This window comes from Martes martes (genome assembly GCF_963455335.1).
Source record: "Martes martes genome assembly, chromosome: 16".
Taxonomy (NCBI): domain Eukaryota; kingdom Metazoa; phylum Chordata; class Mammalia; order Carnivora; family Mustelidae; genus Martes; species Martes martes.
In genome coordinates, this window is record NC_137904.1 from 1,958,936 (window position 1) to 1,976,281 (window position 17,346).

The 17,346-nt window shown below is 58.4% G+C and overlaps 1 protein-coding gene across 2 annotated transcripts; it reads right to left on the reverse strand.

The window, feature by feature from the left end:
• Nucleotides 1-172: 172 nt before the first annotated feature.
• On the reverse strand, nucleotides 173-2,473 carry SLC16A11 (solute carrier family 16 member 11; the record flags this gene model as incomplete). Of its 2 annotated transcripts, XM_080826805.1 has the most annotated exons (5): nucleotides 2,282-2,473; nucleotides 1,832-2,039; nucleotides 1,435-1,578; nucleotides 489-1,256; nucleotides 173-402 (listed from the first exon to the last, which is right to left on the reverse strand). In XM_080826805.1, the coding sequence occupies exons 2-5, from the start codon at nucleotides 2,031-2,033 to the stop codon at nucleotides 173-175; spliced, it is 1,344 nt and encodes a 447-aa protein (XP_080682931.1). In that variant the 5' UTR covers nucleotides 2,034-2,039; nucleotides 2,282-2,473. The 2 variants fall into 2 exon arrangements, with proteins under 2 accessions (XP_080682931.1, XP_080682930.1); XM_080826804.1 differs by lacking the exon at nucleotides 2,282-2,473 and having other exon boundaries at nucleotides 1,832-2,091.
• Between the last annotated feature and the right edge of the window lie 14,873 nt (nucleotides 2,474-17,346).

The following is a 17,346-nucleotide window of genomic DNA, read 5'->3' on the forward strand; positions in this document are numbered from 1 at the left end:
GACCTGAGCTGACGTCAAGAGTCAGAGGCTTAACTGATCGAGCCCCCCCGGGGGGCCCCCTTGAATATCTTACGTAGAAGGAATGTTTTCAGCCTCCCAGATTGGCTAACAGTTGAAACTTGCGGGAAACTGGATAGAAATTCTTCGCTGGGGGTGGGGCTCGAACTCATGGTCAACAAGCAGTGTCCAGAGCGGACTGGGGGCCTCCAGGGGAAAGCAGGGCGACTTGAGGAGCGGGGAGCAGCTCCCCCGTCTCGGGGGGAGGCGTGGCCGGCCGGGAGGCTGGCCGGCAAGAGGGCAGCGCCCCGGGCAGCCCCATGTAGATGAAGCTGCCGGAGAGGATAAAAGAGCCGCACGCGAGGAAGGAGGCGGTGAAATCTCCCGTCTCGTCCCTTAGGAAGCCTGTGAGGAAGGGGAAAGGAATTTAGGGGCCTGGGATCCCGGGGCAGAGGACGGTTGCGAGCAGATCGGTTCGCTCGGGCCCTTACCTGACAGCGGAGGGCCCAGAAGCCCCCCGAGGCTCATCAGCATCATCACCAGCCCCGTGGCCTGGACCACGCCTCCGACGCCCACCAGCCCCGGGAGCACCCCGAACACCAAGGGCGCGTAACTTCCCGCGCTGAGCCCGTAGGCCCCGGCCGCGGCCAGCAGGGCCCCCTCGCAGGCCTCCTGGCTGCCCACCAAGGGCACCAGCCCCACGGCCAGCAGCCCCAACCCGGTCAGGGCCCCGAACACCGCCAGCAGCCGCGAGAGGGGCACCCAGCCCTGGTCCGCCAGCCACCCGCTGATGAGCCGCGCGCCCGCATCGCCCACCGCAGCCACCGCCACCACCAGCGCCGCCCCATACCCGCCCAGGCCCAGGTCTAAAGCGTGAGGGGCCAAGTGCACGTAGGGGACGAAGTAGCCGCCCCCGACCAGGGCTGTGCCCAGGGCGAACACCAAGAAGGCCCGGCGCGCGAAGAGGTCCAGGCCGAGGGCGGCTAAGGGCCCGCGGGGTGGGGCCGGGGGGTCGTCAGGGAGCACCAGGGGTCGCAGGAGGGCGCCACAGGGGGCGAGGTGGAGGGTGACGGCGCCGAGGAGGAGCAGGGCGCCCCGCCAGCCGAAAGAATCGAGGAGGAGCTGCAGGGTGGGCGCCAGGAGCAGCGAGGAGGCCCCGTTGCCCGTGAGGGCCAGCCCCACGGCCAGGACTCGACGGCGGGAGAAGTAACGGGACAGGGTCCCGAGGGCCGGGGCGAACACCAGCGCCCAGCCGGAGCCTGCGGACGGACGGGGCCGGGTGAGGACCGGGAGCCGGGACGCGGGCGCCGGCGATCCCGGCCCCGCCCCTCCGAGGCCCCGCCCGTCGCGGGAGGCCCCGCCCCTCGGGCCTCCAGCCCCCGAGAAGCGCCCCTCTCCAGCATCGCCCCTTGGGGACAGGTGCCCCTCTCCCCTCACCGGCAAGGACGCCCAGGCCCAGGTAGAGGTGCAGCAGACTGCGGGCGAACGCCGAGAAGACGAAGCCCAGCGAGGTGAGGACGCCCCCGACCATCACCACCGGGCGCGCCCCCCAGCGGGTGCTCAGGGCGCTGCCCACTGGGCCTGGAAGGGGGCGGAGTCAACGGAAGACACGCCTCTGCGCCCCAAACTCGAGCCGACGCTTCTCCTTGGAGGCTGGCCAGGCCTAAAACGTCTCCCCCAGCCTAAGAGCTCCTCCCCTTGACCTCAGGACCCTCTGTTTTCTGGGACTCGGTCCCACCGGGCGCCCTTTTCCAGGGTGTCCGGTCATCAGGTGGGTCATCCATCTCCGCCAACCCACCCCGGTTCCCGCCTCCCGCCTCGGGGCCCCCCTCACTGGCTGCCTGCTGCACCGCCAGGGCCAGGGCGCTGACCCACGCGGTGTCCTGAGTGCTTCGGCCAAAGTGCTCCGCGAGGTCAGGGAGGGCAAGGCCCAGCGAGCGTAACAGCCCGTAGGAGAGCCCATTCACCGCGAAGGCTGCGGCCGCCACCACCCAGCCCCAGCCCCCGTCCGGGGGTCCGGCCGGCTTGGGAGTCATCGCCGTCTGGGGAAGGGGGAACACACCACGTCTGTGCCTCCTCTAGGGTCCTGGGCATCCCTGAGATCCGGTTCCGGCGGCCGGCCCGGGGTGGGCACGTCCCCGGGGCACGGTAGGGCGGGGCGGAAGGAGGGGGAGCTAGGCCTAGGGATACGTCTCCAGGGTGCGCGCGAGCTCCCGGGCCCGGGTGACAGCCGGATCCCCCGGGCCTGGGACTCCCCCTCCCACACGCACCCCTTCCCCCTTACCCGACCTCTCCGGGCGGTGGGGGGAGGGGAAGGACGAGGAGCAGCTGGGCCAGGTGTCCTCCCCGCTTGCTGCGCGGGCGGGGCCCCCGAGGGGAGTGAGCGCCGAGATGGAGCCCCACCTGGACCGGCTCTCTCGGTAAACAGAGATCGCCACTGGGGGCCTGGGCCACCTGGGACGCGGGGGTGCGGAGGGCGGGGAGCTGACACTGTCAGCCAATCGGCCGAGCCGCGGGTGAGGCCAGACTCTGAGTCCCACGGGGATTGAATTATACACACGCGCGCGCGCACACACATACACACACACACAGCCCCCGCGGAGGGAGCGGCGGCGTGGGGGGGGGGTGAATGCAGGCGGCCCCTCCCGGCTCCAGCCCAAGCACCTGCCGCCTGCTGCTCGCGGAGGAGGCCCGGAGGAGACCCGGGGATCGCAATCCCCAGGAAACCCAGGGCCCGGAGGCAACAGTTGGAAAGAGGGGTGACCCCCCAATGCCTGCCGCGGGGAGCGCTTTTGTTCTCACGGAACTTTGCTGGGGGACCAGGTCATTCTCGGGTATCGAATCGCTGACCTCCATCCCGGGCTTGTTCCTTGCTCAACAATAACTGGCCGTCCAGGGCGGACTGGGAAGAAGAGGGCTCCCTCGGTATGAGGAGCTGGGACGTGCCAGGCATCGACCCACGTCACCTGTTCCTGCCCACGAGGAGCCGCTCAAGAAGGTGTCCTGCCCATTTTCCAGATGAAGTCACTAGGAATAGAGAGGTTAGATGCCTTGTCCCCAAAGCACCAAGGTTAAAGATGGCGAGGACATTTGAACTTGGGTCTGTCCCGCTGCGGAAGGTACAGAGAGACCAGACCCAGCACGGAAACAGAATGCCCCCCAGAGGGAATGGCCTGGGCACAGTGTGATGCCTCACTGGCCTGGAAGGATCCCTGGGATCGGGATCACTGAACACGTAGATGCAGCGTTGTAGAACAAGGTGGGAAATCCGGAACTCGCACCCAGGCACTGGCTTCTTGAAGAAGTTGATTTGAAAGCACCGTTTCCACATTCGGGTTGAGGTTACCGTCCCTTTACTTGAGCTGTTTGAATCAAGAGATTCTTGGGTTCGGTGATGACACAGTATCAGAGAATTTGACGGTGTGCAGCCGGGAGCCACTCGGTGGCAGTGTTTCCTAGTCGTTGAGTGCGTCTGCGACTCGGAGGAAAACAGCCCATTCTCAGCTCTGGCGATTAGGCCTTTCACCACGGAAGGAACACTCCCTCCCCATTACACACACACACACACACACCCACACACCCACACACGTCTCTGTCCCGAGCCCTTCCGCCAGCCTCAGCCAAAAGCACCTCTCCCGCTCCAAGGACATTCCTAGCTTTTTCTCACTCCTGAATCTGTGCATCTGCCGTCCTCTCTCCCTGCAATGTCCTGGAAGGGGAACAGGTGTCCTTGAAGGTAGCCGGTCCTGCCGTGGACGCCCTAGGAGAGTGGTCTCCCTGGTTTCCCCCGCCTGGGCTGCTGTTGTGGGAGACACGGGGCAGGGGAAGCCGGCCAGTTCTCAGCCACCGGGCGTGGAGAAGGAAGCCTGCTTCCTGAGCCGGCGGCTGAGAACTCTGAGGCACGCAGCCCCCCTTCCCTAGCCCTGACCCCCACACAGATCACACCCACAGCCAAAGAGGAGGCTGGACCCCCTGTGTCTGGGAGTTGTACAAAGTAACGCTGGGCACCTTCTTATGAACCCAGAGGGCACCCCAGAGCCTGGGACCGGGATGGTTGGTCGTCAAAGGGCACCGTCCTCCTATGCCTCGTGTTTCGTACTCAGCCAAAACGACCATTACCCATGACGGTGCTAACGCAGCAGCTCGACTCTCTGGGTTTCACTCCCAGCTGTCACTTACAGCTGCAACTGCAACTTACAACTTACAACTACAACTGCAACTTACAACTCCGTAGGGTTGTGAGCAAGTTATGTGTCTCACCTTCCTCATCTCTGAAATGGGCTCATAACAGCAGCACCGCAAATGCGGGACCTAGCACAGGGCCTGCAATGTGGTGTGTGTCGCTCCCTTTTCTGGGATTGTTGGAGGACCCGGCTGGACCCTCCAGCGCCCCTTCCTCCCCCCACCTGGCCACTTCGATGACTGCCTTGATGGCAAAGAACCACGTGGGTCTGGCGAGTTCCCAGTAGAAGGACACGGGTTACGAAATGTGACCGGCGGCAAAAAGAGGTGGAGTTAATTTCGTTTTCTTCTTTATGATGAGTGGCTCTGAGCATTTTCCAAAGTTGGTGAGAAAATGCTAGCGTCCCTATCCGGACTCCAAAAACAAAAAAGAAAGGCGTCAGAATAAGTTTTGTTCATTTGCTCCTTCAAACAAAGTATTTTTAGATGCCTCACCATTGCTGGAAGCTATGCTCAGGGCTGAGGATATGACTATGAATGATCCTGCCTCTCCCCTCTGAGCCTCCACCATCAGATTAGGGGAAAGGTGAAATGCAGAGAGCCCCACACGAGGACGGGGACAGACACCGCTGCATGGAGGAGCTGACTCATTCCGCTCGGGCCTGCTGGGAAGGCTTCACAGAAGAGGAGCCCTTTACGTGGGGTCTTGAAGGATGAGTAGGAGTTTGCCAGATGGTTGCGTGGGCAGGGGCATTCCAGGCAAAGGGAGAAGCTTGTGGAAAATCACAAAGGCACCAACCAGCTTGACAGATTCTTTATTGTTTGGGGAGCTATGAAGAGCAGCTCTGTGGGGACGAGAGAGGGTATAGGAGGGTGGCATAGGGCAGAGGCTCCCCTCGTCACGGGTGTTGAAGGCCGGGCTAAGGAATTTAGATGTTTCTCCAGAGCCTGATCGTTTTCAAAAATTTCCACTGATGTAGCGTTCACTAGTATTCCGTAATGTTCGATGCTGAACACAGAGGGTAAGGATTCACGCCGGTCAGCGCAGGGGGCAGGGTGGGGGGCAGGAGAGTCTGGGGTTAGACAGCTTTTCTCGATGTGAGAAATTTCTTTGAAACATCTTGTTTTACATTGAAAATTCATCTGGAAGTTTGCATCCTACTTCATTCTACTTCCTAAGCTTTTTTTTTTTTTTTTTAAGCTTAATTTATTTACATAATCTCTACATCCAACACGGGGCTCAAACTCACAACAGGGAGATCGCGAGTCTCATGTGCTTCCCGCGGAGCGAAGCGGGCACCCCTCTACTTCATGATCTTTGATGCGTAGGAAAATAACGCTTTAAATAACTACATAAATTATTTCCATTTTTCTGCCGAGGTCCCCACTGGCGGTGGGTGGGGGGACTCCCCCGTGGGAAGTCATGCCCCATCCCCACCCACTGCCCACCTTACCCCTCTGGGAGCCCTCTCGGCCTGCAGGGACACCATCCGTCTTTGCCTTCTGTCCCTTGTCCCCACGTAGCCCTGGAGGTGGGACCTTGCGGAACTGATCTCTGGGCAAAACTGGCTGGGACAGAATTGAGCCGGAGATTGGCCGACTGAGCAGACCCAGGGCCTGGCGCTCCAGGGATGGGCCGGGATCCTATGGAACTGTTCGGAGGCCCTGGCCTGCTAGTGGCTACCCACAGGGAGAAAGCTTCAGAAGCAGATGCTGGACCAGCTCAGGTCTTTAGGGAGATCAGAAGAGAGGTCAAACTCTGTCCATAATTTGCTTTGGGGACCTGGGGGTGTGCGAGTGTGTCGCTGTCCGTGAGCTCTAAAATTGCTTTGGGACTTTTTCTTGGGACCACCTGCAGGAGGTCCTCGGCGGGGGAGGCCCTGAGCCGGGCCCGGCCATTCCTGGGGCCCACCCGCTAGGGGTGAGAGGGGTACCCTCTGCAGAAGGCAGGTGGGAGGGAAGGGGAGAGCCAAGGAAAAATGGCTCTACTCGAGGTGCACAAAAATAGGAGGCTTTCCAGAGTTTGGCCCAGCTGACCTTGGGCTTCTACATGCCCAATTAAGGGGGCTCTGAGCCCTCACCCCCAAAGTCTCCTCCTTCTTCAGCTCATCCAGAGACCAGGCTTTGGGAAGTCAGCATAGAGCTCCAGGGCCAGACACTGGAAGAGTGGAAGGAAACAGGACACAAAGGTCGGATGTGTGTTTCGGGGCCCGGGAAGGAGAGATGCTGAGATGCTCTGGGAGGGGGTGGGGAAGAGGCTTCGGGGGAAAGGAACCCACTCAGGGCAGTGGGGCTCACTGCGTGCAGGGAACAAGTCCGCCTGGGTGACCGCATAGGAATGGAGATCTGAGCCGGGTCCCCTGAACAGTGTCGGGGGACTGGGACGGGGTGAGGAGTTTGCTGAGTCTGCAGCTGGGGGAACCTGGTGACAGGGTCACAGGGCTGAGGCTAGAGCCGGGCTGGAGCCAGGACCTGGGCTGGGCTGCACCGGCCTGGGAGTCCGACCCCACTCCTTACTCTGCACTTACTCCCTCTACCAAGTTTGCCTCCTGTGCCTCTTCCAGGCCCCCTGCCACCACCCCCACCTCCCCCACCTCCCAAGACCCCTCCCCAAGGTCTGCAGTCTGTGGCTGCTGGAACTCTCCCGACAGCCCAGTTTCCAAGGACGAGGATCAGGATGGCGGGAGCCCCCAGCGAAAGGCTCTGGGCCTGGGCCGTGTCCCTGAATACCCAAACGTGTCTGGTCTGGCATCTTCCGGGGACTTTGGCTAACGTCTGTGTCAGAATTCTGAATTACAGGCTGTGGGCACCAACTGTGACTTACTGAGGGACAGAAATGGTGGATTCCGGGATGCTAGGCAGTGTCAGAATTACCCAGAGGGCTGCAGAACTGGGTTTGGCAGAACGTGGGCCTGTCACTGTTGTCCCCAACAGAAACTAAACGTCCCTTCCGGCTCGCTGCCACCACTGTGCCTGGAAACGGCTGCTTGGCGTGTTGTCTGCCCCGCCCCCCACGATCTCCAGATTCAAGGCCAGGGTCGGGTCGGTGCTCCTGACCGCCTGAACCCCGGGCATGCGCTCTCATCCTGGCTGGAAGGGACACCGGGGGAAAGCACCTGGGCTTTCAGCGTCCACAGATGGCTGGATTCTTCCTCCGTCAAAAGGAATGAGGGACATGTCAATCATATCTCAACAAGACACAGAACAAGTGTAGGTTCGCCTGCATTCTGTTTCCTCCCATTGTTCCGGACACACGCAGCCACCGCTGCATCTCCCCCCACCCAGTGTCTTCTCCAGCTCCCTGTGGGCCTCCTGTCTTGATTTGAGAAGGGGGAGCTGCACCAGAAAGGGCAGGGGTGAGGCCTGTCATTTCTCCTCTGCAGTAACCCAACCTCTTAGCTACCCCTGCATTTGCCGGGCCCATTGTCTGCCTCCCCAGCCCCAGCCTGGGACCTCACCTTGGACTCAGAGGACGCAGCCTCTTAGGGGACTCAGCTGACAACACCTGGACCTGCCCTCGGGCTGCCGGGACCCGGAATCTGCTTCCCAGCTGAGCACGGTCAAGTGGGACCAAAGCCAAGGTGGGAGGAGACACGGAGTCAAAGAACAGGTTTTCCCACCTCCCGGGGATGGAACTTAGACTTCCCCGATTGTGTCCTGTGTCAGGCAGGGTCTGGAAGGCCAAGTAAGGGCGAGGGCACCTGCTTTCTTTCCCCCTGGAAGAGCTCCTTGCGTGCACACCGGGAGGAGTGGGTGGGCAAGTCCCGAGGCTGCTGGGAGGGTGTGCGGCCCCCAGAGTTCCAGAAGCCACACGACCTCTAAGTGTCCGTGCACAGGGTGGGAAAGACCTCCAAAAGAGCCCAGACCGTCAGCCCCAGTCTCTGCCCCTCCCACACTCCACTGTCCTCACCTCTGCAAAGCCCTCTCCAGCATCTCTCTCCTCCCAAAGCATTTTCAGCCCCGAGCAGTCAGTCTCTTTCCCTAAGGGTCCCTTCCCTCTATCCTACCAGGCAACCAGCTTTACCCAATTGTCTTCCCTGAGCCTCAAGTCTGATTTAAATCTCTTGATTTACAATCAGAACGTCTCCGAGTGGGATGGATCTTAGCTTAAAGCACATTTGTGAGTCTAATAGCTCCTGTCTATTTGAAGGTGGCGGCGGCTGGCCCTGAGGGAGGTCACATCAGAATGGGCCAACAGAGGTGAAGGGGGATCTGGTCGGCCGGCTGTCTAGCAGAAGCACCCGGATTTATAGGTTATGTCCCTACCCGCTCCTGGACCCAGAGATCGGGGAGGCAGAAAGCTGGTGCTGAGAGCGGAGGGGCACACGTCCTGGGGGACAGTGGCCAGCGACTGCTGAGAGCAGTGAGCAGCAGTGTGGGGTAAGACTGGGGCCCAAGCTCCATGGTACGTAAAGCCTGGCTGTTCTTGGCTGGCTTGTGGCTTCTGGCTTTATTTCCATGTCGTCCTTAAGGAGAGCAGATTCATCCCCTGAGCATACAGGGCTTAGGGCTAGAAGCTTTCCAAGTGCTTACACATAGCTTACAGACCTAAGAAAAGTTTATTGAGTCTAAAATACAAAAAGAAGGGGCTCCTGGGGGGCTCAGTTGGTTAAGCATCTGCCTTGGGCTCAGGTCATGATCCCGGGGTCCCAAGATGGAGCCTGGAGTCGGGCTCCCTGCTCAGCGGGGAGTCTGCTTCTCCCTCTTCCTCTGCTCTCTCTCTCTCTCACTCAGAGAAAGAAAGAAAAACATTTAAAAATAAATAAAACACAAAAACTGTAAACACCTAAACTGATAAATGTTTATATAAATGTGTGCAAAACATCCCATTAGTCAATCACCTTCTTTGTTAAATTTCATATTCCTAAAATTTCACGACACTGTTAAACAATTTTGGGGTAGGTTTTATTCACGTCCTAGAATTTCCTAAATATTCATGGGTTCAATTAGTTCCTTGTAGGCAATTTTTTTTTAAGATTTTATTTATTTATTTGAGAGAGAGCACAAGTAAGCAGAGCAGCAGGCAGAGGGAGAGAGAGAAGCAGGCTCTCTGCTAAGCAGAGAGCCTGATGTGGGGCTCGATCCCAGGACCCTGGAATCATGACCCGAGCTGAAGGCAGACACTTAACCAACTGAACCACCCAGGTGCCCCCCTTGTAGGCAATTCTAAAAAAAGAAAATCCTTTCAAAACTCTTAACAGCCCCAAAAAAAAAAAAATCTTAACAGCAAATGTATTTTGTAGGGAACATAAGTGTATGTTAGTACACAGGACACTGACAGGGACCAGGTGCCCTGTAACCAGACTGCCCAGGTTTAAATTCTGGCTTTGCCACCTTCCAGCTGTATGACCTAGAACAAAGTATTTCACCCACCTGTGCAATAGTTCCCTCCTCCCTAAAACAGGTGGTGGTAAGACAGCACCTACTTCGGAGAAGAAAAGGTGCCAGTGACGCTGATGGTGATGGTCAGGGCAGCTCCTGGTTGCTGCCAGCACGACTTCGTGGGACTGTTGTGGAAATTCAGTGGGTTAATATCTGTAAAGCATCTGGAACAATTCCGAGTAAGACGGAAGCTCTATTTAAGGAAGCTTTATTTAAATTGTTTAAAAAAGCAAACAAATGTGGGAGAGCTGTGGATTTCTCCGTGTTTGCTTATCTTTAAGAAAGTTCCATCCCAGGGGCACCTGGGTGGCTCAGTGGGTTAAAGCCTCTGCCTTCGGCTCGGGTCATGATCCCGGGGTCCTGGGATCGAGCCCCCTATCAGGCTCTCTGCTCGGCGGGGAGCCTGCCTCCTCCTCTCTCTCTGCCTGCCTCTCTGCCTACTTGTGATCTCTCTCTGTCAAATAAATAAATAAAATCTTTTAAAAAAAGAAAGAAAGTTAGTTTCGTTCCAGGGGCGCCTGGGTGGCTCAGTGGGTTGAGTGTCTGACTCCTGATTTCGACTCAGGTCATGACTTGGGGTCGTGGGATTAAGCCCCTCATCAGGCTCCACGATGAGCTGTCTGCTTGGGACCCTCTCTCTGTCCCCCAAATAAATTTATAAACAATCTTTAAAATATGAATAAGAAAAAGGAAACTTAAAATTACTAGAAAGATTTCCAGCAGAGAGCGCCCACAGCAGGAGTGAGTGTCCCCCACTCTGGGCACAGCAGTGAGGCTGAGACCTGAGCTGGTCCCCTGTAGGGGCTGCGTGTGTGGACCGTGTGTCACCAAGCTGGTGTGGATCTGGCCATGGTGGGTGGCTTCCCCTCAGAGGAGTACAAGAGATGGGTTGAGCCCTCTCAGATCCCAAACAGATCAGGAGTTTGATTCATTGCCTGCCTTACCATAATTCTACAAAATGCCCCATGTGGATGTGACCGTGTTGATACAAGCAGCTTCCGAGGGCCAGGCGAGGAAACGGGGTGATTCTCAAGCAGGAAGACCCAGAGGGCACGTAACCCAATCCTTCTTTGGCTTCACTGAATGTGATGGAGCAGACCTTACCTCGAAGAAAACAGACATCCTGAGAATCCAGAAAAAGTCCTAAAGAGCAGTGTTGGAATGAGGACTGGGAAGGCAGGAGGGGGTTTTAATCCCAGTCCCTGCGGTTCATAGAGACCTGCTGGGCTCTCAGGACGGGCTGTGACTGGTGGTCAGTGAGGGACCGCTGGGACTGGTCACCTGTGCCCTGCAGGCAGGCACCCTCCCACTCCCCGCTGCCCCCCCCCCCCGCCCCGGCCGGCTCCGCAGGGCCCAGGGAAGCCGCGGCAGAGCAGAGCCGGACAGACGTGCTGCCCACGGACGACAACCAGACGCGGCCTAGTTTCGCACACATCCGGTCCCGTCCGCCTTCCCGGGCGGCGCGACTCCCCTCCCACCGCGCGGTCAGGGCGTGAAGCCAGAGGGTCGCGCACGGACTCCCGACCCCGGTCACTGCAGGCAGCCGCGGCCGCGCCCCGGCCGCGCCCCATTGCGGGTGGCGTCGGGCGCCGATCCCCGGGCGCGGCCTGCGGAAGGCGGTGGAGCCGGAGCCGCGCCCGCGGACCCTTCGGTGCTCGCCCCGCAGCCGCTCCATCCCGCGGCCCCGCGCCGCAACCGGGCAGCACGCGGAGGAGCCGCGGCGAGACGGCCGGGTCGGGCCCCTCGGACCCCCGCAATCCCAGGAACCGGGGCGCCGCCCGTCGTCCCCCGGCCCGCGGCTCGCGCGCTTCCTCCGCACCCCGCCCTCCTCCCTCCGACCCGCGGCGCTAACGCGGACGCCGGTGTCCGCCCCCGCCCCGGGGGTCGCAGCGGCCGAATGCGCTCCTCACGGCTGGCTGCCCCGGCATCGCGGGCGCCGGCCGCCGCCGCCGCAGACCCCGCGGCCTCGGCCGGCAGGAGCCGGGTCGACGCCCGCAGCTCCCGTCCCGCGCCGTCTCCCTCTTCCCACCCGGAAGACAAGCCTTCCTACAAGCCCCCGCCCAGTGCCAGACCCCCGGGTACCATTGGCCAGCACGGAGTCCCGTGTCTACCCCTGAGCCAATCACCGGCAAAAGAGAGTGGGCGTGTCCTGCTAGGTTTAAACCAATCCTAACGGCGCTTGGCCGGGGAGGGGGCGGGGCTGCCCCGGACCTGCGTCCCGGAGCGCGCGGGAAGAGGCCGCGGGGCATGCCGGGCTGCCGGGCTGGGCGGGTGAGCGCGCCACGTGGAGGGCGGCGAGGCCGCAGGCGGCGGCGCCGCTTCCCAGCCTCGGGTGGGCGGTTGGTCTCCAGGGCGGCCGAGGAGCGACAGATCCCCAGAAGCGGACCGCTGTGTGCCGGAGGCGGCAGCCTCCAGTCCCGGGCCGGCGGGGCCGCGGGGCAGCGGGGCCCGGAGGCCAGCGGGGCCGGCTCCCTCCGCAGGCCGGACGGGACGCCCCCACCCTGGCCTCCTCCCGGCCCCCGTGCTTCACGGGCGGTCCTTCCCGGGCTGCCTGGGTGGCCCCTGGCGTTCTCCCTGTGTGTCTGCGTCTGTCCTCCCCAGGGCACAGCGGTCATCCTGGATCAAGCTACCGCCCCCCCGCCCCATGGTACTAACCGCAGCCCAGCGGCCTGTTTCCAAATAAGGCCGCAGTCACGGGTGCGGGGGCTGGGACTTCAGCACCTTCTGGGAGGACACAGTTCCGCCCTGAACGGGTGTGTGGGGCACCCTGGCCCCAGCAGGGCCTTTCTGCATCACCCAGTCCACAGGTTTTCTGCAGCTTTTAACCGGACAGTCCTTCTAAGGTAGGGTTGTCACGGGGGTTCCAACGAGTCCAAAGAAACAAGGGCCACACCCTGTTCCGCAGTCTCATCCCCTCCTCACCTAAGCCTCCTTGTTTCCAGAAACAACTTAGAAAAGCCGGCAGGACCACCAGCGAGCAGTTCTATCTTTCTCCAACCCAAGGCCTTTATCAGAAGAGGGTCTCGTGTCACCAAACACAGAAGGTTTGTTGGCAAAATCAGAGAGAGCCAGCACCGGCCAGCTCTTAAAATTAAGGAACAGTCTTCTCTCTCTTTTTCTTAAAAAGATTTTATTTATTTATTTATTTATTTGAGAGAGAGAGAGAGAAAGAGCACGAGCAGGGGGAGGTGCAGAGGCAGAGGGAGAAGCAGGCTCCCCACTGAGGAGGGAGCCCAGGGTGGGACTCGATTCCAGCACCCTGAGATCAGGGCCTGAGCCAAAATCAGACGCTCAGCCGGCTGAGCCACCCCAGGCGCCCCAGGAGCAGTCTTGTTTTGAAATATATTTTTGCAACTCAGAAGAAAATTCAGGGTGCTGATCGCTATTGTTTTGCTTTGTGAAAACGTAGCTTTAACATAACACTGTTTTGTTCAGTCTTTGAGCTTTCTGATGCATCAGCTGTCCCAGATTAGTTGAGCTTCTCCTAGTCCCTACCCCGCCTTCTGGACATAAATATTCTTAATATCCAGACCCTGTCACCAATCGCACACGCTCATCTAACCAAGCCCACCCCCAGGATTCCGACTTTTCAGAGCTGGGTTAGCCCCCTCTTTGTGGCCCACCCTGACACTGCCTCCCGCGACCAGGCTGTACTTGATTTTGTCTTTGTTGTTGGCATGTGTGTGTGTGTGTGTGTGTGTGTGAGTGACAGTTACACATGACCCTGATGCACTCGTTCCAGACTTGGAGAGCTTGTAAGAACTGGTGAAAATTTCTAATTAGTAATTTAAATGTCATATATTTGTTGTTCTTAATTTAAAAAAAATACACTTTAGGGGCGCCTGGGTTGTTCAGTCCATTGAGCATCTGCCTTTGGCTCAGGTCATGATCTTGGGGTCCTGGGATCAAGCCCCATATTGGGCTCCCTGCTCAGCGGGGAGCCTGCCTCTTCTCTCTCTTTCCCCCTGCCCCTCCCCTAGCTTTTGTGCTCTCTCTCTCTCTCTCTCAGTCTCAAACAAATAAAAGTTAGAAAACACATATTACACAGAAAATCCAAGATATTATTTTTTTTAAAGATTTTATTTATTTATTTGACAGAGAGAAAGATCACAAGTAGGCAGAGAGGCAGGCAGAGAGAGAGGGGGAAGCAGGCTCCCCGCCAAGCAGAGAACCCGATGCGGGGCTCGATCCCAGGACCCTGAGATCATGACCTGAGCCAAAGGCAGAGGCTTTAACCCACTGAGCCACCCAGGCGCCCTGAAAATCCACGATATTAAATGAAACTTTTGCAAGCAGGCGATACCATTTGGAGCAGTCGACGAGGCCTCTCTGTCCCTAACATCAAGCCCCGCTTAGCTACTGTCCTGTCCACCCCCCAGGCAGCAGTGACCGCTCCCCACGGTCTCTCCCTCCTGAGTCGGGGCAGATAGGCACATAAACCAAGACAAAAAAATTCAGCTGGATTTCTGAATGGATTTGCAAAACTCATGACGGAAGCCACATTGTGAAGGGCAAGGTGACTGTAAATTTGCAAGAGGCAGGCTGTGGAGGAGAGAAAAGCTGTTTCGATTTCCAGCACTTTGACTTTCAGGATGAGCGGACCACAACGGCAGTGACATGGGCCGCAGGGCTGACTGCGCACCTGAGTCCAGAGAGAACGCGGGGACAGAGCCAGATCCCCTGGGCTTGGAGAGACGCCGTGCCACCCAGGGAGGAGGGACCTGCAGAGAAAGCGGGGAGTCATCGCTGTGGGCCCTGTCCCGAGGATCCGAGCTCGGACTGTTGATGGGGTCGGATTTCTGGGGACAGGAAGACTGAATGTGCATTGGGTTGGCGGTTCAGCAGATCAGAGAGAATCTGTGCTTCTCAGAGGAGGGGCTGGCGAAGGACCTCAGAGGGAAGCCCCCCCCCCCACAGAGGGCCCCACCACCACGTAGATGTGGCAGCCGGTGTGTGCGGGCAAAGGGAGCCGAGGACAAACCCTGAGTCTCCCATCAGCACAGTTATCTAAAGATTTCTGTGTCCTTAAAGGAATGTGTGGGAGGCTAAGAGTGACCAGCAGACCCAGGGGCCATGGGCTTTGGGGCTGGGAGAAAGCAGGGTAATGGGTGCGGACCAGCAGCCCAGGAACCTCAGTAGATCCCAGGGTGGGGTGTAGGCACCTCGGCAGACCCCCGTGAGGACACTGTGAAGCCCCACTCCTAGAAGATAGGGCCCCTGGACCCACAGGGGGAGAAGAGGGAAGGGAGAGAACCCAGAGGTCACCAACCGGGAAAGGAGGGAAGGCCACACGTGACCGGCGTGTGAGTACAGCCAGGTGACCGTCCCAGGTCAGGGCCATGGCTGCTTGGAGAGAAGGCAGTCAAATCCCCTTGTAGGGTTGGATCACCCTGTCTGCTTCTTGAGGCGCCCTGTCCTGGGTCCTGCAGTCTGTGGGAGGGGGAGGGGGGCAGGCATGTGGGGCCGCCCCCCTCCCCCCACCTCCACGGAGCCCCGCCGCCCTGATTGGAGGAGACGCAGCAAGTGGCTGACACTTGGCACCACCCTCCGGGCCGCTTCCTCTCCTTTCCTCCTTTCCCAGCTCCCTGATTCCTCCTTTTGGGCCCCCCGGGGAGAAGGAGCAGGACTGGAAGGGGCCAGAGGCCGTCTGCCCTTCCTCCCGCTTCTGCCTTTCCTGACCCTGAAGTCCCCGGACTGTGATGTCTCCAGATAAGTTTGCCCGGGTCCGGGGGAGCCGCTCCCCTTCCCCTCGCCAGGGCAAGCGCTTATTACAGGGCTCGATCGTGGCCGTGGCGCCTGGCCCAGGGCTCTGCCTGGTACAGCCACTTCCCAGCCAGTGCACAAGGTCCACGAGTCCTCATGGACACCCCAACAGACTAGCAGGACACGGCCGGAAGACGCCCCCCCATCGCAGCCCGTGACCTACGGGCTGGCTGTGCTGAGGGTTTGTAAAGAAAAGGATGAATGAATATCCAGAGGCTTTCCCAGCCTGGACACCTGATGTCCCCAGTTGACCAAGACGGGGGCGGGGGGGGGGGGGCGGGGGGACAACCCTCCAGGAGCCGAGGCCCTTGCCCCTGCGTGGGCTCCTTGGCGACAGGCTCACTGGCAAGTGCTGTCAATTCTTTGAGTTGAGCAATGAGCTCTGGTAACAGCCCGGAAGCCCCCATCCTGCAAGACCTTGGCTGCAAAGCTGTGTGACCTCTGGAGAGCTGGTTAGCCTCTCTGAGCCTTGGCGTCCTCTTCTCAGAAAGGGGAATGATCAACCTTGAACGCACGCATCTCTCCTGAATCTGGCCAGATCTCCTCCTGCCTCTCCTCCTTCCTCCCCTCTTCAAAACCCGCTCATCTTTCGGGGAGCCTGGTTGGCTCCACTGTTGAGCTCCTGACTCTTGATTTCTGCTCACATCACGCTCTCAGGGTCCTGAGATCGAGCCCTCTGTAGGGCTCTGTGCTCATCATGGAATCGGCTTAAGACTCTCTCCCTCTCCGTCTGCCCCTCCCCCCTAAAATAAAGAAATTAATCTTTAAAAATAATAAAATCGGCTCAGATTCCAGATATCACTTAAACATCGATTCCTCAACATAGGCTGTTTCTTCCTCCACTCCTCCCCCTGCTCATGCTCTCGCTCTCTCTTTCTCTCAAATAAATAAATAAAATCTTCAAAAAAAAAAACCCCAAAAGAATAACCTAGTTATTTTTAAGATCAAGAAAACTCAGCTGTACAAACGGACCAGCTCCTAGATCTTCTGCATTTTTGTTTTGTTTGTTTTAAATTAGTAACATTCGCGCAGGACAACAAGGCTGAAAGACAGAGAAGGACACCACGGAGACGTTCCCTTCCTTTTCTTGCCCACCCCTCCTCGGTCTCCCCTGGAAGCCCAAGCATCATCCTTTCACGTGTCTTCTTCCTGGGAGACCCTATGCATTCACAAACATATTTGCTTGTTTTTTACCCGAAGAGTAGCATGCTTCATACACCGCTCCCTACCTGGGTTTTCCCATTTCACGACTTAACCTTGGAAATCTTCCCTTGTCAAGCGGTTTCCTCTTTCTCACGAGCATGACATTCCACTTGGCAGCTCTGCCGTCACCGGGTGGACGTTTAGGTTGTCGACTGGCTTGGGAAGGACACACCGTGTGTCTGTGGGAGACATGAGCGGTGGAATTGTTTGCTGTTTCACGTTAACTGCTTTTGGCAAACTGTTTTCTAGAGGAGTTGTACCAACACTCCCAGCAGCTCTCTGGGCAGGTGCCCGGTTCCCCCGAACCCCCACGGATATGGTGAGTTTAAAAAACCTTTTGGTCTCGGGGCGCCTGGGTGGCTCAGTGGGTTAAGCGTCTGCCTTGGGCTCAGGTCGTGATCTCGGGGTCCAAGGATCGAGCCCTGGGTCCCGCTCCCCACTTCATTGGGAGTCTGCTTTTCCCTCTCCCTCCTGTGCATGTGCTCATTCTCTCTCTCAAATAAGTAATCTTGAAAAAAAAAAAAAAAAGCTTTTTGTTCTGTGACAGCTTGATAGATTAAATATTGTTTTATGGTCATTTTAACTTGTATTTTCCCTATTATAAGTGAGGATGAGGATCTTTTTATGTGTTTAAGAGCCATTTGCACTTTATTTAAAGATTTTCTTTATTTATTTGGCAGAGAGACACAGCGAGAGAGAGAACACAAGCAGGGGGAGTAGGAGAGGGAGAAGCAGGCTTCCCGCTGAGCAGAGAGCCCGATGCGGGACACGATCCCAGCACCCCAGGATCATGACCTGAGCCAACGGCAGACACTTAAC